Genomic DNA, 19,980 nt, shown 5'->3' with positions numbered 1-19,980 from the left:
GACTGAAAAGCACTTCTTATGAGAGCTTTGTAAAGATGTACAGGCTCCATCTCCACACGGGTTAACAAATTTCTTTGGGAAGCCCCTTCTGTGGACACAGATAAAACAGATTAAGACCAATTATATTTATACACTATGGCTTGATTACAAATGTGAATTTACCAAAAGTGGCCGCCTCCCCACCAGGGTCCAACAGCAAAAAATCCTTGCTGGGGCCTGTCAGAAAAAGGTCCTAACTGTTGGTGAGATCACATCTCTGCTTGTGTGCTAAGCATTCTCTTCCCCCTTTTTGCCCGTGATTGTTGGAAGAGTCACTTGGAAGGTATCCATGGACAGAATTGGAACAGCGGTAGGGTTCCCCTGCCCCAGAATCCCATGCAGCTGCTCACAAAGTGGCATGCTTTAGTCTTTGACCTGGACTGATCATTTGCCTCCTTTGTTTTCTGGTATGCTTGCCTGAGCTGCTTTATTTTCACTCAGCACGATTGCATGTCCCTGCTGTATCCCTTTTCCATCATGATCAAACTATTTTTGGCATATATATATTTGGAGTTCTGCCTTCACAGATTGCTATGTGGGGAGAGCAATCAGACCCAGTATTTCTTGCACACTCCATGCTGGAGCTGATTTGTGACTCTGGGGATTTATGGTCAGCTGTGCTGCTGGGCTTGCCAGGCTGGCCAAGCAGGAAAATTAAGTTAAAAAATTTCCATGGCTTTTTCTTAATAGTGCAGAGCAGTCACAGTGGGGCACTGTGGGACAGCTGCAGGACTCCAAGAATGTTGACTTTAACAGCGCTGTATCTGCACTTTCCCAAAGTTGATCATGCCAGGTTGAATTTTAGTGCTGCTTTTGTCAAGAAGTACAGAAGTTGACTTTAAATGCTAATAAAGTTAGCATAAAGGCAGTGGTGATATAGGCTACGTCTACACGTGAAGCCTACGTTGAAATAGCTTATTTCGATGTAGCAACATCGAAATAGGCTATTTTGATGAGTAACGTCTACCCGTCCTCCAGGGCTGGCAACGTCGATGTTCAACTTCGACGTTGCGCGGCACCACATCGAAATAGGCGCTGCGAGGGAATGTCTACATGCCAAAGTAGCACACATCGAAATAAGGGTGCCAGGCACAGCTGCAGACAGGGTCACAGGGCGGACTCAACAGCAAGCCGCTCCCTTAAAGGGCCCCTCCCAGACAGTTGCACTAAACAACACAAAATACACAGAGCTGACAACTGGTTGCAGACCTTGTGTCTGCAGCATGGATCTCCAGCTGCCGCAGCAGCAGCCAGAAGCCCTGGGCTAAGGGCTGCTGCCCACGGTGCCCATAGAGCCCCGCAGGGGCTGGAGAGAGAGCGTCTCTCAACCCCTCAGCTGATGGTCGCCATGGCGGACCCTGCTATTTCGAAGTTGCGGGACGCGGATCGTCTACACGGTCCCTACTGAACGTCGAAGTAGGGCGCTATTCCGATCCCCTCATGAGGTTAGCGACTTCGATGTCTCGCCGCCTAACGTCGAAGTTAACTTCGAAATAGCGCCCGACGCGTGTAGCCGCGACGGGCGCTATTTCGAAGTTAGTGCCGCTACTTCGAAGTAGCGTGCACGTGTAGACACAGCTATAGACTCATTGGTTATAAAGTGGACCTAATGTAGCTAACTTTGATCTAAACAAGTAGCATAGACCAGGCCTCAGGTACAAATGCTGTAAAGACTTAAACATGTTTAACTCTATGTACTGTGTAGTCCCATGAACGTCAAAGGGAGCACTTGCAGCATGAAGTCAAACATACATGAATCTTTGTAGATGGGTGGGCAGTAACTCCTGGAGCTTTATTATGTGGAAAGAGGCAGACACCTAATCATTTTCACAAGAAATATCTCAGGCATCTTTATGACCTGATGCTTGCAGAGAGCAAGAGGCATCTGCCGATGACCCCAGGTTTAGCTACTTATCTCAGGGAATGGGCAGCCCTTGCAACAGCTCATGTTGTAAGGAGAAAGCAATTGGAGGCAGATACCTGGATCTATGGAATTGGATTCTAAAGCAAGTATCTTTCCTATTCAGTGTGTAGAGTCAAACCAACTAACAGAGATTTTGTGAATAGTAGTGTAGTTCCTATGATTTTTAGGCACCTAAAGTTAGGGCATGACTCTGAATATTATCTCTTTGGCTTTGTGCCGATGTCCTTAGTCTCACTTTTAAAAACTCAAATTTTGTTAGATACCTTTTCACTAATCACCTTTAGTTTTTGAAGGGAAACATCATTTCTAGGAGCTCTTTTTAGCAACTTCCCCAGTGCATTTTGTTTGCCATTTTTCTGTTGTTTTGCTAAATGAGGATACATTTTAATTTTTTAATGGGCCGGTATATTTCGTCGCCTAGTTAAATGAGGGCCCTAGGGCTGGCTGCCAGAGATAGTGATGGCTCAGTTTCTCTGAAAATACCCCTGCCAAAAAGTCATTCCATTGAGTAGGATAAGCTAGGACAATGACAGTTGCTGGGGTGTGTGTCGTTTGTTCCCCTTAATCCCTAGGCTTTCCACTGACTTGCATCTCAGCCCAGGATCTCGCCTTGCACCGGAATGCTGGGACTTAATGCAACCTCAGCCCGACAGCTTCCTACACTACCGCATCATCTGCCCCCCGCCCCGGGCGGAGGGGAGGACGGGGCCCCCCGGCTCAGCCCTGCACCCAGGGCACGCCGCGCACAGCGGCTGGCGTGGGGGGAGGAGGGTAGCGGCCCGGCCCAGACCAAACCAGTCCCTGGCCGAGAGGTTGTGCGCGTGCAGTCCAGCGAATCCAACGGTCGCCTCTGAGGCGTTGCCCCGTTGCGCATGCGCTGAGATAGCGCGAGGTACTTGCTGGGCCGTGGAGCTACGTTTTGCTGTCTCAGCGCGGGTGAGCGAGACGTCCCTCCGCCTGCGTTACAGCGGGGCGCCGGGGCAGGTCGGGCTGTCGCTTGCCCCCCGCGCCCGCCGTCTTCCTTTGGAGCCGCGCGAGGGGCAGGCTGTGGGGGGAGTCCGGAGAGGGGCGTGAGGCTGGGGAGGGATGGGAGGCACCTGTGGCTGGGTGTGTTGGCGGGGGGGCTGTCGCCGTCCCCGCCCCCGCCGTCCACCGCTGCCCCCTCCCAGGGGGTGGCTCGAGCTGTGCTGTTGCATGTGGAATGAGAGGGGCGATGGCGGGGACGGGGCAGCAGCGTGAGGGTTAATTCCTGGTGCTTCCCGATCCCCTCCGGAAGGGGGCAGCCTGCAGGGTTACTCTCGCCTCCTGCTGTGCCCGGCTGGCGGGGGGGAGGGGGGCGGCGGTTCTTCCCGCGCCGCTGGGGCTCTCCCTTAGCTGTGCTGTACATAGAAACTGTTGCTAGGGTAGGGCAGGGCGCGCTCTGCAGTCCCTTGCTGCAGAGGGACTGTTGCTGGGTTATTCCCTTTGTTGGGAGAGTTGGGGAGGGGCGGCCAGACCAGAGGCGTGAGCCCGATTCTGCTGCTGTTAGTTAGTGACCCTCCTATTGACAAAACAAAGCAAACAGTCCTGTAGTGCCTTAAAGGCTTACGATAGGAGTTAGTAGGTGATGAGCTTTGGGGGGAAAGACCCACTGCTTCAGATCTGGAGTCTTACCGAGAATCAAAAACCGGAGAGAGAACTGAGGAATCAGCTAAATGGGAGGGCGGGGGAAGGAGGGGAGAAAGAAAGACACCTTTGGAAAGTTTCAAGTTAAGTGGGATGTCTGCTATCACTGCGAATATCAAAGGTGGAGAAATTGTCCTTGTAATGTGTAAGATAATTGAGATCTTTGAGTCCAAGGTGATAGGTGTCAAACTTGGGTGGGGGGGGAACAAACAAATGGAGACATCTGAGTTGGCAATCTAGTGTTAAAATGTCTTTTTGTAATCCACAAACCATTAAGTCATTCATAGGGAGTCCTGCCAAGTTAAAGTACTCATAGTTTATTCATATGCATATTCCTAAGGTCTGATATGTGTCCATCCTTTGGCGAAGGGACTGTCCAATTTATCCACTGTACAAAGGGATTTCCTCTGTCCACATATTTACACTGGAGACACCATAATTGGACCTAACAACATCAGTCACGTGATCAGGGGGCTCATATTCCTGCACTTCCACTAATGTGATGTCTGGCATCGTGTGCCAGTAATGCCCCTCTGCCATGTACATTTTTTTTCTCTGAGTAATACTCCAGATCTGAAGGGCTATTTCCCAAAATCGTTATTGCCTCAAAGTATATCTGAATATTACTTCAGACAACAGAATAATTAGGCTTATCTTTAAATACTTTAGGAATGAGTGACCAGCCAGTTTCATCTTTGTGGGACCAGGGAACAACAAAAACATACCAAATTCCTATTAATAATCTTGATTACAAGTTCATTGAAAAGTGCTCAGATGTTAAACACCTGGAAAAAATTCTCAGGATATTGAGGTAAATATTTACAAGTCTATCTTCATTCGTATTTACATTATTGCTTTTTTTGCTTTGTTTTTAGTTAATAGTTTATCTGTTGGTAAGATTGAGAGGATTTGGCCCAAGAATATTGGGATCAGTCCTTGATGTATCCTAGAAGTGTTGGAGTGATGTAACGTAAGTTAAATTTCTAAATTAAAATGGAAAAGGTAATTAATGCTTGCGAGAAGTTCCTTATTGACAGTATTGGAAATAGAAGTTCTGTGTTAAATCCCCAGAATTGATACTGCCTGAGCCTCTGAAAAGTCTTTTCATTGTACCACCACTCTACCTCATTTGTGACAAGGAGGGATCTCTAAGGAGGTGTGTGTTATTTCAGACACTGCTGATTTAATCCTAGCCATTTTTGTGAGCATGGCAAGAATATTTATGCATGTGTTGTTTTTGTAGCCATGTTTGTCCTGTAAGAGAGTATTGCAATGATTTTTGTAATGTGAACAATTTCCTATTAGACACTGGACCAAGGCCACCAATTTATTTTACAGTTGTCATCAAACTGCCATAAAACAGGAATAGCAATTTTCAGTCACTAGGAAATGAGTCCTCTGTAGTCCCTACCATATCACGCATAAAATTAGAGTAGAATGTGACAATATTTAATTGTTTGCTTAGCTTTTAAATACTGTAATCATTTTTTCCCTTTTAAGGTCTGGTGAAGAAGGGTATTACCCTGATCTTACATTATTCTGTGAAAAACGCATTGAATGTTTAGCTCCAGGGAGCAGAGCCTTGCGAAAAGATAGACCTCCAGCATCTGCATCTGACTTTACAGCCGAAGAATGGGAAAAAATTAATGATGAAATGAAGGTACAGGATAATTTTAATTTATAGTATATGTGGTATGGTGATGTAAATATATTAAAATAATTTAGTGATCAGATTGTTCCTAGTAATCCAAATTAGATTTTGTTGTCTGGTGTTCTCAGACTGATTACATATCAGTAATACAGCAGTTTAAGTTGCTAACAGTTCACATGGCCCTGCACATTAGGTCTTGTTTCACTAAGTGAGGAAATACAGACTAGCAGAACACTCTTAGTCGTTCTTTTTGTTTGAATAGGACTGCTGAATCTTAAACTTCCACCTAAACAGCTGCAACAAATGACACATGTATATGCCTCCTTTTGATTTTTGAAGAATCACAAACTATTTATGCACTATATTCAGGGAAACATGTCACTCAACTGAAGAAAATCTAGAATCTGATTCTGTTGTAGCACAACAACACTGCATCATGGGTTAAGACAAGAATGAAGAATTTCACGTATAGCTGAAATGTAGAGGGAACTTAACTAGGTGGAAGAGCCTTTAGCTTTACTGTTTCCTCGTAATGACAGTAGTTCTGATATTGCAGCAGTCACAACTGAATGCAGGTCCAAGTCCTAATGTGAAACATGAACCAGTGACTTTCTGCCAAAACTGATTACGCTATTAAAATGAGCCATATTGGCTATGGCTACACTAGCACTCCCCTTTCAAAAAGGGGATGCTAATGAGACACATTGGGATATTCTGATGCAGCGCTGCAATGAATATGCAGTGTCTCATTAGCATAATGGCAGCTGCAGCACTTTGAAAGTGCTGCTTTCGATTGTGCGTGGCTCATCTACACGGGGTCATTTTCAAAAGGAGCCTGTGGACGTCAAAATCCCCTTATTCCTATTTGGTAAACCTAAAATCCAGCAGTATCACAAAACAGCTATCCATTATCATTATTATAAGGAATCCCTTTCCAAACAAACAATCTCAAAATCATGTTAAACCTCAAAATTTTGTAAAATAAATGTAAAACAAATGGGAATGTAAACCAAATAAAAATAAATAAATGTAAACCAAATGCAAACCAAATAGGAGTAAGAGGATTTTGACTTCTGCGGGGCTGTTTTGAAAGGGACCCCATGTCGATCGTGCACAGCTTGTCTGAAGTGGCACTTTCAAAGTGCTGCGGCCACCATTATGCTAATTAGGTGCTGCATAGTCATCGCAGCGCCTCATTAGCGTATCCCAATGTGTCTTGTTAGCATCCCCATTTTGAAAGGGGGTTGCTCATGTAGACACAGTCATTGAGACCTATCCTGATAGGTAACAGGAATTTTGTGGAATATTTTGAATTTTAAAATGTGACTGCTTTGATTTCTTGTGTTTTGGTTAGAAATTTTACAAAGTTTTGAGATTTAACATGATTTTGAGATTGCTTGTTTGGAAAGGGATTTGTTATAATAATAATAATGGATAGATGTTTTGTGATACTACTGGATTTTTTTGATGACAGATCATGTGCATTTTAGTCTAAAGTGTGTCCAGATCACATTTACGCAGCTTCTGGTTTTGTTTAATTTCCTTTTTCCTTAAAGAGGTCCTCTTAGTTCTTGTCAAAAACATCTTTGAAATTAAAAATTTGTTCCTGCCACTGTTCTCCAGAAGCCCAGCTTGTGATGACTGTCACACCATCAGAGGAGTGTTAAGCATGACTCCCACTGAAATCCATCAGTGACGTTGCTTGAGTTGGGTTCATAAAGGGCAGTAAATTCTGCTAGACCATTAAGAAGTCTGCATTCACTGTTTTTATGTGTCCATTTCTTTTCAGAGCTGGGTGACAGAAATGAAGGAAGATGATTATAAAATCCAGTTTCCTGTAACAGAAACACTTCTTGAGAGACGAGACAACTTGCCAGCAGTTCGTGGTTCAAATTGCTGCGTTCATGGTGGCCAGGTATTGCTTTTCTTAAAAAAATATAATAAATTCATTTTAATATTTTTATTTATATGTATATGTATGCCTTAAAACATAAATTGTGTCTTTTTTGGCTATTTGTTGTAACTAACTGTATCACGGTGAGCTTAGTGTAGGCTTCTTGGAAAGCATGGGCTTGGTTTGCCTTCTGTATTTGGGAGGGAGAGCAGGAGGAGGGCAGTGCCCTAAGAAGCCCAGGCCCCCTTTGCATGGCATAGTCCAGGGAGAGAGCACCGTCTACATCCCCGACTCATCTTGGCAGGGCACCCAGTCTGTCTGAGTTGGAGGCAGTGGGAGGATTGTAATTCAAAGTGGGGGAGTCAGCTCAAATAGTCTAAAAACTGCTCAGATGGCAATGAGGAGGTTGATAAGATCTGTGTGCTGGGAGAGGTGTAGTTCTAGATTCAGGGAGGGTCATAGCTAGGAGCTGTTCCTTTATGAACCACTAGGAGGTTCTGCCTGGCATGGTAGGATTTGCGGATGGCAGAAATGTGCCTCCTGCCTCACCTCCGTTGATGTGTGAGGCTTGCAGTTTGGGAGGGCAATGCCCATTCCTGCCCATCCTAATAATTCTTTAAAGGTAAGTGACCAAATTGAACCAAAACTACCTGTTCAGTACAGTACTCCACCTCTTTTCATTTTATACCCTGAATTATTTCCAGTGCTTTAAGAGACAGACATCTTCCTGATATAATTGTTAGATATATTTAACAAAAGGTGCACAGTAAGTAATATTTCCTTACAAAGTGCAATACTGTAGAATGTTTTGGGTATAAAATGTGAGTTACCAACAAGGTGTTAGGATCATTGATAATAATGCCCCAGGGATTCAATCTACTTCCCCATTCAGCATTTAGAATTTTGGATCACTGATTGACCCAGCTGACTCTAAACACTTAAGGCTGTTTAAGTGATTGCTAGATTGATTAATTGTATGCATATGCATCTTTATTAATAAAATAGTTAATGATTACAGTCATACCAATAACGTATACCTTTGCACTCTGAAGCTGTAGAATTCAAGTGGTTATGAGGAACCTGGTTTATTGAGAAGTCAGACCAAAAGGAATCCAGAAGTGGAAATATTATTGCAAACCACATTGCTTATTTTTCAGAATAGAAAAGTATACTATAACTGGACAGGATGGATTGATTTAAATCAAAGTTGATTTAGTAGAAAACCTTGATTTTTAAATAATCGATTAATAGTGTTTTGCATTGGTGGTAATTATTTAAAAAAAAAAGATCCTCATTAGTTAGTAATCCTTAAAACATGCTTATTTGCTTCTGCTAAATGTAGCCTTTGTACTATCTTTGATGTTACACTTTGCTAAGTAGGAGGGTACAATACGCATATACATTTATTTAAGCAATATACATTTTACATGTTTATTATATTAGAAAATGGTGAATGATAACATTTATTTGATTTTTTACATGTGATTTGTTTAAAATTTTTTGGTAGAAATGCAAATTAAAAATTGCTATTTGTGCATTTTTTATTTAAATTAAAACTATCTTAAAGTGCGGAATATGCTGAAAAATCAGATGCTTTATCAAAACAGATCTTGCATTTTAAAATTAACTGATTTAATTAAACAGTTTGCATAGTAATTTTTTTTTCTTTTCAGTCTCCGTAGAGACTGTCAAAAATTGCCAATGTTGACTATATTTCAAGTTGTCATGGTGGGGTATTGGGAGAAGTTTTCAATTAACAATAATTGTGCCTTGGATTAACTTCCTTGGCTTTGCAGGGTATAGCTGATGATCATTTCTGGTCACCATGTTCTTCAAGATTTCAGAACTAGTAGATTTCACCCTGTTTTGTTTAGCGTTTGTTCATAGATTGATAAAAAGAAACACGCTTTTCCACGTTTTCAAGTCCGAATTACTTTGAATAGGTCTGAATGAATTAATCATTGAATTGAAATGAAGAAAATATTATTTCTGCTGTTGTAGAAAATTTGCTGCTATAACTGTGTCTGGTTCAGCACTTCAGCAAGCTCTGGTTAAGTCTGGTGGGGTGCAGGGGAGAGGCAGGCATGTATTTAGGATTTTATGGTCCTCGGTTAAGCAGACTGGAACAATGGGGTCAGTTGTTCCCAAAGTCTGCTATATAGGGGTCTGTAAAATTGAGGGTTTACTGTGTTTCATATGTGTACCCAATCTGAAACTGTGTCTAATTGCTATTTGGACTTATTTGCAGCTTGCCTTTTTATGTTGCTATATTCTTCCTTTCTTTGGAGTTAAGTCATGATGTGTCAGATTGTATCCACTGATCTTCATACAAAGAGACCCTTCCACATGCCCATAATTTAATGGGTTGGAAGGGGAAGTCATCTGCCTTCACATCACCATTTCCCCACCCCACTTCCCAGGACCTTGCAGAATACTTTCTGTTGGTCCAAGGATCCATGTGTGATGAGGGGATATAGAATAATGGTGGTCAGGAATTTTTTTTGGCAAAACATTTTTTGTGGGAAAATGCCAGTTTATTAAGTGGAAACTTTTCCTGGAAATAAATCAATTTTGAGGCAACTGAATTGGGAAGATTTTTTAGGTTGAAGGTCTGGTCAGAATGAGAGACTGACAAACTAACAAGCATCCACCCCAGAGTAGTCCAGTGGTTAGGGTACATGCCTGGGATATAGGAAAATCATGCTCAAGTCTCTGCTCTTCCTGGTTCAGGCCAGACACTTGAACTTCACCTTTCCATGTTTTAAATGAGTTTCTTAGCCATTTGGCTGTTTGTAGTGTGAGTCTCTGGACTTAATGACCTGCTGTGAGTCCTTCCAGCTGTATGAATGTGTATTTTCTTGTGAAAAACTTAAAGGTCTCAGATTTGTCCCAATGTAGAAGGGAAAAATTTCTGAAATCTCAAATTTTATGGGAAAAGTAAACTGTTTCCTTTCCCATTCAAGCAGGATGTGTACAGAAGAGTGATTTTTTTTTTGAATTTTCCCCTATGTTCAATGCAATTGCCAGAAGAAAGTTAATGTGAGAGTGGGTTTTTGGGTACCAGCAGCTGAGGTGTCCTTGAGGCAGCAATTCTGAACATGTATGCTAGATTCCTGACAACATGAGGGCCTTTCTGTTGAGGACTCCATGGCTTGTCCTAAATTACCTGTAATTATGTCACCTTTAATTTACTTCAGCCACACTATCTGCATAGCTGAAGTCAACATACTACTTACCACTGCATCTTGCATGTGATCAGTTTGGCAGGGGCAGTTCTCCTGTTGACACTGATCTTCTTCTTGTTTTGATGGAGTACCAGCATTGATGGGAGTAAGCTCAGAGATTGATTTGTTCTTCTTAGAGTGTCCCCGTGGGTGCTCCACATTAGGTGTCGGGCTCGCCCGGCGCCGCAGATCGGATCTTCCAAGCAGTTTCTGCCGGACCGTGCGTGCACCAGTGCGCGCCGCTCCCTTGCGAGCTCCTGGCCACGTGCGCGATCCGGTCCCTGCCAGTTCCTCTTAACCGCCGTTGGCTGCAGACGGAATCCGACTAGGCTACAGCCAAGTTAGCGTATTCAATGCTTTTTAGCTGTTTTCTTTAAAGTTTTCAAGTTCTTAGTCTATTGTTAAGTTAGCCAGTTGTTATTTTCAAAAAAAAGAAAAAAAACAAGAAACAACAAGCGGGACGGAATTCAGTCCAGTCCTAGTAACAAGCAGAGCACCAGATGCCAGGAGCCTAGGGCCATTAGCCCTCCTGCCGCGGCAGGCTATCCGAGAGGGGGAAAACAGCACAGAGAAGGTGCTAAGTACCCCATTAACAACTAAAAGACTCACCAACAATGTCCTCTTCAGGATTCAAGAAATGTGAGTCTTGCTGAGAGGCAATGCGAGCGTCTGATGGGCACAGTCACTGTATAAGGTGCCTTGGGGAGTCCCATGTCACGCAGAAATGCCCCTTCTGTGCAAAATTAACAGCCAGAGCAAGGAAGGACAGGGAGATGCGGCTTAAAATGCTGCTCTTCGACAAGGCCCTCCAGCCAGACGTGCCGGAGCGGCCGCAGCAGGAGGGACCCTCCGGGGCCCATAAAAGAAAAGCCGCCTCCCTCACCCCATCATCGCAAAAACGGAGGAAAGTCTCCCCAACCTGATCCCTGCCGGCAGCAACAGCAAGTGGGACGGGAGGAGCGCACAGCCCCCAGCCACAGCAACAGCTGATCGGCGGCGGCACGGAGAGCCACGTGGAGGCAGCTCAGCCTCCGATAATCAGCCAGCCGCCCCGCACTGCAGGCAGGGCGGCGGCTAAACAAGCGCCGGTACCGGCAGCACTGCAGGCAACGGCACCGGCCCCCGGGGAACCGGCGGTGCAGAGCGTGCAGGCATGCAGCCTGCAGGCACCAGAGGACACCGCCCGCTCGGCACTGCCCAAGAGCGTGCCGAGCGCGGCGCGGACGGGGCCGAGATCCCCTGCACGTCAGGGGGCGGAGCCACCCCCTCAAGGGAGGAGGAAGGCTGCACAGAAAACAAGGCACCGCAGCCCCTCTCCAAACAGGGCTGCAGAGTTGCTTTCTCTCAGCCCTCCGCTCATGCTGCGGACTCCAACTAGAAGGCAGGGGTCCCCCCTAGCCTACCCGGAGCCCCTGTCTCCATTTTTACAACCAGCCTCGCCCTGGCTGGGACCACCCTCACCCTTCTTGGGGTTAGTACTCCAGCGGCTCAATCACAAATCGCTCTCTCCAGTGTCCCAGGTCTCTCGACGATCTCGCTTCCCCAGACGCAGGGGGTACACACCAAGGGAGTGGTCCAGGTCACCTTCCCAAGAACAGTGCCATGGTCATCCCTATCACGCAGGGCATAGACACCACTGGCATTCTACCAGGGAAAGATCCCCACAGACGGTCCCGTATCCCCGAGGGCAATCGCGAACGGGGACAGAGGCTCAAGTATCTCAGGGGGAACTGGTTATGGAACCCCGAGATTTTCCCTCGCAAGCTTCCAGCTAGCGGATGTACCATCGCCAACAGGAACCGGAAGGGTCCAGAGAGGCGTATCCTAGTGGTTCCTCGCTCTCCTCCCTTGCCCCTGGGGACGTCCATCCTCCGGACGATCTCAAACAGTTCCAAGAGCTGTTTAAAAGGGTGGCCTTCACGCAAGGCATCCAGACAGCAGAGGTGCAAGAGAAACAACATAAGCTCCTCAAAAATCTGAGACCTCCGGCCTCCTCCAAAATAGCAATACCGCTTGACAAAGCAATCTTGGAGTCCGCCACTACGATGTGGCAGACCCCTGCGACTATTCTGCCTGTCCACAAGAGAGCGGACAAGAAATACTTCGTGCCGGCGAAGGGCATGGAGTTCCTGTTCAGCAACCCACAACCAAATTCCTTGGTGGTAGAGTCGTCGCAACAAAGATCAAAGACATCTCAATTCAAGACAGGGGGAACAGACAAAGATGCCAAGAAGCTAGAGCTGTTCGGCAGAAAGGTCTGCTCCTCCTCCACACTACTGTTGCGAATGGCAAATTACGCAGCGCATCTAGCGAACCACAATTTCGACAAATACACTAGGTTAACCTCCCTCATGGACTCGCTTCCAGAGGACAAGAAACCGGTGCTCAAGGCCATCGTGCAAGAAGGCTATGGGGCCTCGAGGACGGGAGTTCAGATCGCCCTGGATGTTGCGGACACAGCAGCACGCTCCACAGCTATGGCAGTGGTGATGCGAAGGGAGTCCTGGCTCCAGACTTGGGGTATACTGAGGGATCTGCGGGCAAAGATCGTCGATCTTCCCTTCGACACGCAGAAGCTGTTTGCTGAATCAACTGACCCGGTCCTTCATTCCAGTAAAGAGTCAAGAGCCACACTTAGGACCCTGGGGATTTACACCCCTCCATACAGAAAGAAAAAGTACTACCCTCAACAAAGACGGTACCAGTACCAGCCACAGCGTCCCCAGTACCACAGGGGTTACGAGCAAGGGCGACATCAACAGCACCAGCAGTACAGAACTCCCAGGCGACGTTCCCAACAGAGCCATGCGTCCTCAGGGCAGGGCCAAAGGCCACAAGTTTGACATGCAGATCCAGGGCTGCGCCATCACTACCATCGCACAAGGTCATCCGAAGCTGTTATTCCACCATCGCCTCCGACCATTCTACGACCAGTGGCAAAGGATCACCACAGACAAATGGGTGCTGGAGATCATAGCCACGGGGTACGCCATCCTCTTCCAGTCCCTCCCACCGCCACGACCTCCACCCAGGCCCCACCTCCAGGAGGCCTCCCACGTAGCGAGGCTCAAGCAGGAGGTAGACCATCTCATGCTCATAGGGGCAGTGGAAAGAGTGCCGGAGCAACTGCAAGGGAGAGGGTTCTACTCGAGGTACTTCCTCACGGAGAAAAAGACAGGAGGCTGGGGGCCCATCTTAGATCTTCGAGGCCTCAACCGGTACCTGCGCAAGCAGCGCTTTCGGATGATCACAATCGCCTCCATCCTTACGGCACTAGATGATGGAGATTGGTTCGCAGCCCTCGACTTACAAGACGCGTATTTTCCCATAACTATCCATCCGGCTCACCGATGATTCCTCCGGTTCACGGTAGGCAAAGAACATTTTCAATACAAGGTCCTACCGTTTGGCCTCTCCTTGGCCCCCAGAGTCTTCACCAAGACCTTGGCAGTGGTGTCAGCCTACCTGCACGGACAGGGGGTATTTATATTACTGTATCTGGACGACTGCCTACTCAAAGGGGCCTCGAAGGAAGAGGTACTACGCATGATACGCGTCACAGCAGGCACGTTCTCTTCGCTCGGCCTGGTTATCAATCTGGCAAAATCAAAGATAGACCCCACACAGGACATAGAATTCATAGGGGAACGCATAAATTCTATTACAGCGAGAGTGTATCTACCAGAGACACGCTTTCGGGCCATCGGCTCCCTCGTGCAAGTCATCACCTTCAGCCCTACGGTGCCGGTTCTGACGTGCTTACAGCTGCTGGGCCACATGGCAGTGGCGACGTTCATAGTACAGAACGCCAGGTTACACATGCGCAGCATGCAGCACTGGCCGGCGAGCGTATACAAACCGGCAGCACACACCGTTCACAGGGTGGTGTTGCCCACAACAGAGGTGTGCAAATCCCTGCAATGGTGGATAAACCCCAAGAACATGCTAACAGGGGTACCCTTCCACTAACCACAAATATCGGTTTTTCTTACTACAGATGCCTCCCACATAGGGTGGGGAGCACACATGGGCGAAGAGGTGACGCAAGGACTGTGGTCCTCCACGGAACAGTCACTGCACATAAATATACTGGAGCTCAGAGCAGTGTTCAATGCCTGCAGACACTTTCGAGACCATATACAAGGCAAAGTAGTCGGGATCAGTACAGATAATACCTCCACCATGTTTTATATAAATCGGCAAGGAGGAGCTCGGTCCCGTGCCTTATGTGCGGAAGCAGTCCGTTTATGGAACTGGTGCATCACCAACAATATAACCTTGAAAGCCTCGTACTTACCAGGAGCTCACAATGTGAAGGCAGACCAGCTGAGCAGGCGTTTCGCACTCACGCACGAGTGGCAGATCCGTCCCGATCTGCTACGACCGATTTTTCACGCATGGGGCTTTCCCCAGATAGACCTGTTTGCCACTCAACACAAGAAGAAGTGCCCACGATTCTGCTCCAGGGCAGGACTGGGACGGGGGTCCCTGGGGGACGCATTCGCGATTTCCTGGAGGGGCCCCCTGCTTTACGCTCTTCCTCCCACTGTGCTGATCCACAAAGTCTTGCAGAAAGCCAGGAGGGAAGGAGCCTGAATGATCCTGATAGTCCCAACGTGGGATCGACAGCAGTGGTTCCCCCTACTCCTGCGCATGTCGGACCGTCCACCGATGCCCCTTTTGGTGGCGCCGGATCTGCTCACGCAAGCCCAGGGGTCCATAGTGCATCCGCACCCCCAAGGCCTGCGACTACAAGCGTGGTTAATCCATGGCTCAGCTCTCTAGAGAGCACATGTACGGAGGAAGTGCAACAAGTCCTAGAAAGTAGCAGGAGGAGTTCCACCAGGAAGACCTAGAAGCAGAAATGGACTCGCTTCACGGCATGGTGTTCTACCAAACAGCTAGCCCCCCTTTCGGTGCCTATACCTGTAATATTAGAGTATTTACTGGACCTCAAGAGAGGAGGACTCTCACTATCCTCGTTAAAGGTCCACCTTGCCGCCATTTCGGCATTCAGACACGAAGAGGAAGGGCACACGGTGTTTTCCCATCCCATGGTTACTAGGTTCCTCAAAGGGTTGGTAAACGTATACCCCCCTCAGAAACCGCTTCCACCTTCGTGGAACTTGGACCTGGTGCTTAATGTGCTAACGGGACCACCGTTCGAGCCTTTAGCCACGGTTTCCCTCCACCTCCTTTACGATAAAGACGACCTTCCTTCTCGCAATCACATCAGCTCGCAGGGTGAGCGAGCTTGCGGCAGTTATGGCAACTCTACCCTGCGCTGTTTTTTCCAAGGAGGCGGTGACTCTACGGCTGCATCCAGCCTTTGTTCCTAAGGTTTCTTCATAGTTTCATATTAACCAACCTATTGTTTTACCCTCATTTTATCCAAAGCCTCGTAACTCTAACGAAGAGGTGCGCCTACACCTTCTGGATGTGAAGAGGGCGCTGGCCTTCTATATAGACAGGACCAAGCCCATCTGGAAAACAGACTCCTGGTCTCTCTCGCTCCCAAATCGAAAGGAGAAGGTCTCTCTTCGCAGAGAATCTCAAAGCACATCGTATCCTGCATAAAAATGTGCTACGAACTGAAGAAGACTCCTTTACTGGCCCCGCCAGTAAATGCATATTCAGCATATTCAGCGCTTCATTAGCATGCGGGCGGCCGTGGCACTTCGAAATTGACGCGCCTCGCCACCCGCGGCTCATCCTGACGGGGCTCCTTTTTGAAAGGACCCCACCTACTTCGAAGTCCCCTTATTCCCATCTGCTCAATTCCCATTTGCTCGAAGTAGGCGGGGTCCTTTCGAAAAGGAGCCCTGTCAGGGTGAGGTGCGTCAATCTCGAAGCGCCGCGGCCGCCCGCATGCTAATGAAGTGCTGAATATGCATTTCAGCACTTCATTGGTAAACTTCGCAATGGCCATTTGCGTGGCCATTTCGAAGTTTGGGGCTAGTGTAGACACGGCCTTAATGTGGTATGGCCTGTGCTTACTAGTGAGAATTTTCCTGGAGTTAAGTGGTTTGTAGGAGAGACAGGCCTCTTGCTTAGGGCCTCTTGGAGTGTAGCATCATGTTCCAGTATAGGTTGTAGGTTGCTGATGATGAGCTGCAGAGATATGAGCAGGGGGCTATAGGTAATGACAAGTGGTGTTCTGTTATTGACCTTCGACCTATCTTGAAGTAGCTGGTTTTGGGGTATTTGTCTGGCCCTGTCAGTTTGTTTTTTGCTTCTCCCAGTGGGTAATTAAGTTTTATGAATGCTTGGTAGAGATCTTGAAGGTTTTGGTCTCTGTCGGTAGGATCAGAGCAAATGCAATTGTAATCTAAGGGCTTAACAATAAATGATGGATTGTGTGTTGTGTGCTGGATGGAAGCTGGAGGCAACCCCCCTTTTCCACCTCTTTTCTATCCTATGTATCTGATTTGTCAGTTTTTGGGGGCAGGGAGATCTCTGTGATGTAAAACTGGCAAGCCATTTCCACTACAGCACTGTCTCCAGATCTGCAGAATTGGGTCTACCCCATGAAAGCTGATCACTTAATAAATTATTTTGTTCATCTTAAGTGCTACATGACTGCTTTTGTGTATTGTTTTGGCCCCCTAATAAGAGTAACTAGGGGAACAAAAAAGGGAAGCTGCCAGTCAGGTAATTTGTTTAACAGTGAATTCTCAGCTTCTTTCTTTCTTTTCCTTTTAGAACAAAGAAAATAAACAAAGAAAGAAGAAAAATATACCACGGGATTACCGGGAATGGGATAAGTACGTTAAATAACTGTCTTTCAATTTTGTATTGAACTTTCAAATTCTATGTTTGTAATAGAACAGTACTAGGTAATGTGTACCAATTTAGGTTTTCTTAAAAAAAAAAAAAAAAAGCATGCTTCACAACACTAATGTTAATATATTTCATGAACTGATACAAATACAGTTGAGACTTTTTATTTAATAAACATTTCCGTTTCAATACAAACAGTATAGCATGGAACTAGTACTAGTGGAGCTGCAAAGTCTATTTTATTTGTCCAAGCAAAATATGTAGACCAGAAAGTAAACAGACAACGCACATAATTTAATTGTTTGAATGTCATTTTTAATCATCTAAAGACTCTGAAATCTAAGGAGATATTAATAAAACAAGTGAGGAAGTTTTAAATGGTTTTTTATCTTAACTTTAAAAACAAGACAGTATATTTATTTTATGTTTCTTGATGCTCTTGTCTACACTACCACCCTTCTTTGAAGGAAGGATGGTAGTTAGGGTGTTGGGAGTTTACTAATGAAGTGCTGCGCTGCATACACAGCACTTCATTAAGCAAATTCCCCTCCAGAGCAACTCTGAAGTTTTAAGACATGGGCCACTATGAAGATCTCAAGATCTCTACCAAGCATTCAAGTTGCTGTGGAGGGGAATTTGCTTAATGAAGTGCTAGGTATGTAGCGCCGCACTCACTCCCAACACCCGAATTACCATCCTTCCTCCAAAGGAGGGTTGTAGTGTAGACACAGCTGATGAGGAGTGTGCATCCTTTAGGTCTTAGATGGATTCCTGCTCCTGCAGTAAGCTTTATTCACTTCATAGACTTGGGCTTGGTGCAGGTATGGTAGTTTGCTCTCAGAAAGTTAGTTGCAGGAGCAGAGCCTTGGTAGGTAGGGCTAAGATTTTGTAATGGATATTTTTTTAAAAAAAGTCACAGGGACAAATCATGAGAAAAATAGAAAAATTCATGGAACCTGTGACCTGTCCCTAGCTTTTTACTAAAAATATCCCTGTCAAAATGGGGTCCATGGATCCCCCACACTACTTCAAGCAGGGCAGCTACAGAGACTAGAAGCTGCCTGTGGGAGTTGGGTACTGTGGGCTACCATTATAGCCAGCAGCTAAGGGTGTTCCCTGCTGTCTGCGGGGGCTGGAAGCTTGTGGTTTCTTGCTGTGTGCAGAGGTGAAGAGTTGGAGTTTATCTGCAACAGCACAAAAGTGCCTGCCGCGCACGCTGTCTGGAAGCTCAAAATCTCCTTGCCAACCCTGGTGGCAGGTAATTTAGCAATTTCCTTCCGGCATTCATCAGGAACTAGGAATCTCCCTCACTGCTCCCAGTGGCCGGGGACTCAGGTATATTTGGAAACTGAAAGTGTTCATGGAAAAGAGCCTGTTTTGATGAATTTCCCATTCTGAAAACATTTGGAAAATATTCAAATTGTCAAAAATCTCATTTTGACTTTTTTTTTTTTTAAATTAAAGAGTTCAGTTTGAAAGTATATTTAATTTAAGATAATTTGTCATAAAATGTCAGTCAAAATGAAACATTTTGATTGAATTGATATGATTTTTTAAAAGGATGTTTGGTTCAAAAATTGTCAAATTGACTTTTATCATGATTTGAAACAAAAATAAGTTTTGAACTCTTGAAAAGTCTTGCTAGATAGAAAAATTGTTTCCTGCCCAGCTGTAACTAGAATGATCTTCATTGTTTGTAGATAGCGGATCACTTGGTTCTGAATGTATTTCTTCTGGTGGATAGCATTACAACTGTAACATTTAGTTGTAATTAATTAATGAAGGATCTTCAGAAGAAGCAGCTTGAAAGCAGCAGTGGAGTGGTGGCTGAAATGTTGTTTTTCCTTTAGTCTTCCAGTTATAATGTTTAATCACTTTGGCTATGTCTACATTAGAGGGTTTTGTCAACAAAACCCAGGGAGCATCCGGATTCCCAGGATATTCTGTCAGCAGTAAATTGACAGAACGCGGCACTTTTGTCAACAATCTTATTCCACTCCCCATGAGGCATAATGCCTCTGACAGTCTCCTGGAACGTCCAAACCAGCTTTCTGTCTGTTGATGGAGAGAGCTTCCGGGACACCGGGCAGCCCTGTCTGCTGTGCTTCTAGTTCGCTGTTTTGTCGAGAGTGCGGCTGGGCATTTTGGCCACGATCTGTCAACAGACATTTTGTTGAAAGAGATCTAGATAACTTTTGCCAACAAATAAATTGATATAAATTATTTAAATAAAGAAAAACTTCTGTCAACAAATCACTGTAATCCTAGACACAGCCTTTGAGTCTATTCATGAGAGGTGCACAGTACCTGCAACTCTAGTACTCTTCAGTGGGGGGAATTATAAGTGCTCAGTAACTTCTAGGGCTGGCCCTTAAAACACAATTTCTTGACCTTTCCTCAATTCTTAGAATGCCATGCTGGCTTTGAAGAATGTTGAACATGGAAGAGAAAACAAAAATGAAATAGAAATTGTTTAAAAAATTGTTTTTATTAAATAATTTGTATTGTTTGACAGAATCTTTGTACCCAATTTAGTTGATCTCTGAAAAGAAGTATACTGTTCTGTAGGTGAAGATATCTTGCTTTGCTGCATTTTAGTGAGAGTATCTAATATAGATGTGCATATATATATTTTTACTTTAAGGTTTGATGTGGAAAAGGAGTGCTCAGAAGTCGATGAGGGCTATGAAGAAAATAATCCAAAAGCACGTGTCAATATTAGTTCATACACACCTGTAATTGAGAAGGAAATAGACACAACAGGTAAATGGTGACTTAATTATCTTTTCTTTGATTAGTTACA

At 45.5% G+C, this 19,980-nt stretch overlaps 1 protein-coding gene and 1 pseudogene across 3 annotated transcripts in view; one reads left to right on the top strand and one right to left on the bottom strand.

Annotated features, from left to right (window-relative positions):
* The first annotated feature begins 2,153 nt into the window (after window positions 1-2,153).
* SPAG1 (sperm associated antigen 1) overlaps window positions 2,154-19,980 on the top strand; it is a 78,319-nt gene continuing 60,492 nt past the window's right edge. The window contains exons 1-6 of one of the 3 annotated variants that reach the window (XM_074986865.1): window positions 2,154-2,899; window positions 4,298-4,439; window positions 5,129-5,288; window positions 7,069-7,194; window positions 17,100-17,161; window positions 19,822-19,940. In XM_074986865.1, the coding sequence (XP_074842966.1) occupies window positions 4,300-4,439; window positions 5,129-5,288; window positions 7,069-7,194; window positions 17,100-17,161; window positions 19,822-19,940 (607 nt within the window). In that variant the 5' untranslated portion in view covers window positions 2,154-2,899; window positions 4,298-4,299. The other 2 variants (XM_074986867.1, XM_074986866.1) reach the window with 2 other exon arrangements.
* Window positions 8,847-8,978, bottom strand: LOC142009856 (U4 spliceosomal RNA; annotated as a pseudogene).

This window comes from Carettochelys insculpta, chromosome 2 (genome assembly GCF_033958435.1).
Source record: "Carettochelys insculpta isolate YL-2023 chromosome 2, ASM3395843v1, whole genome shotgun sequence".
Taxonomy (NCBI): Eukaryota; Metazoa; Chordata; order Testudines; family Carettochelyidae; genus Carettochelys; species Carettochelys insculpta.
This window is presented reverse-complemented; position numbering and strand designations above follow the sequence as displayed.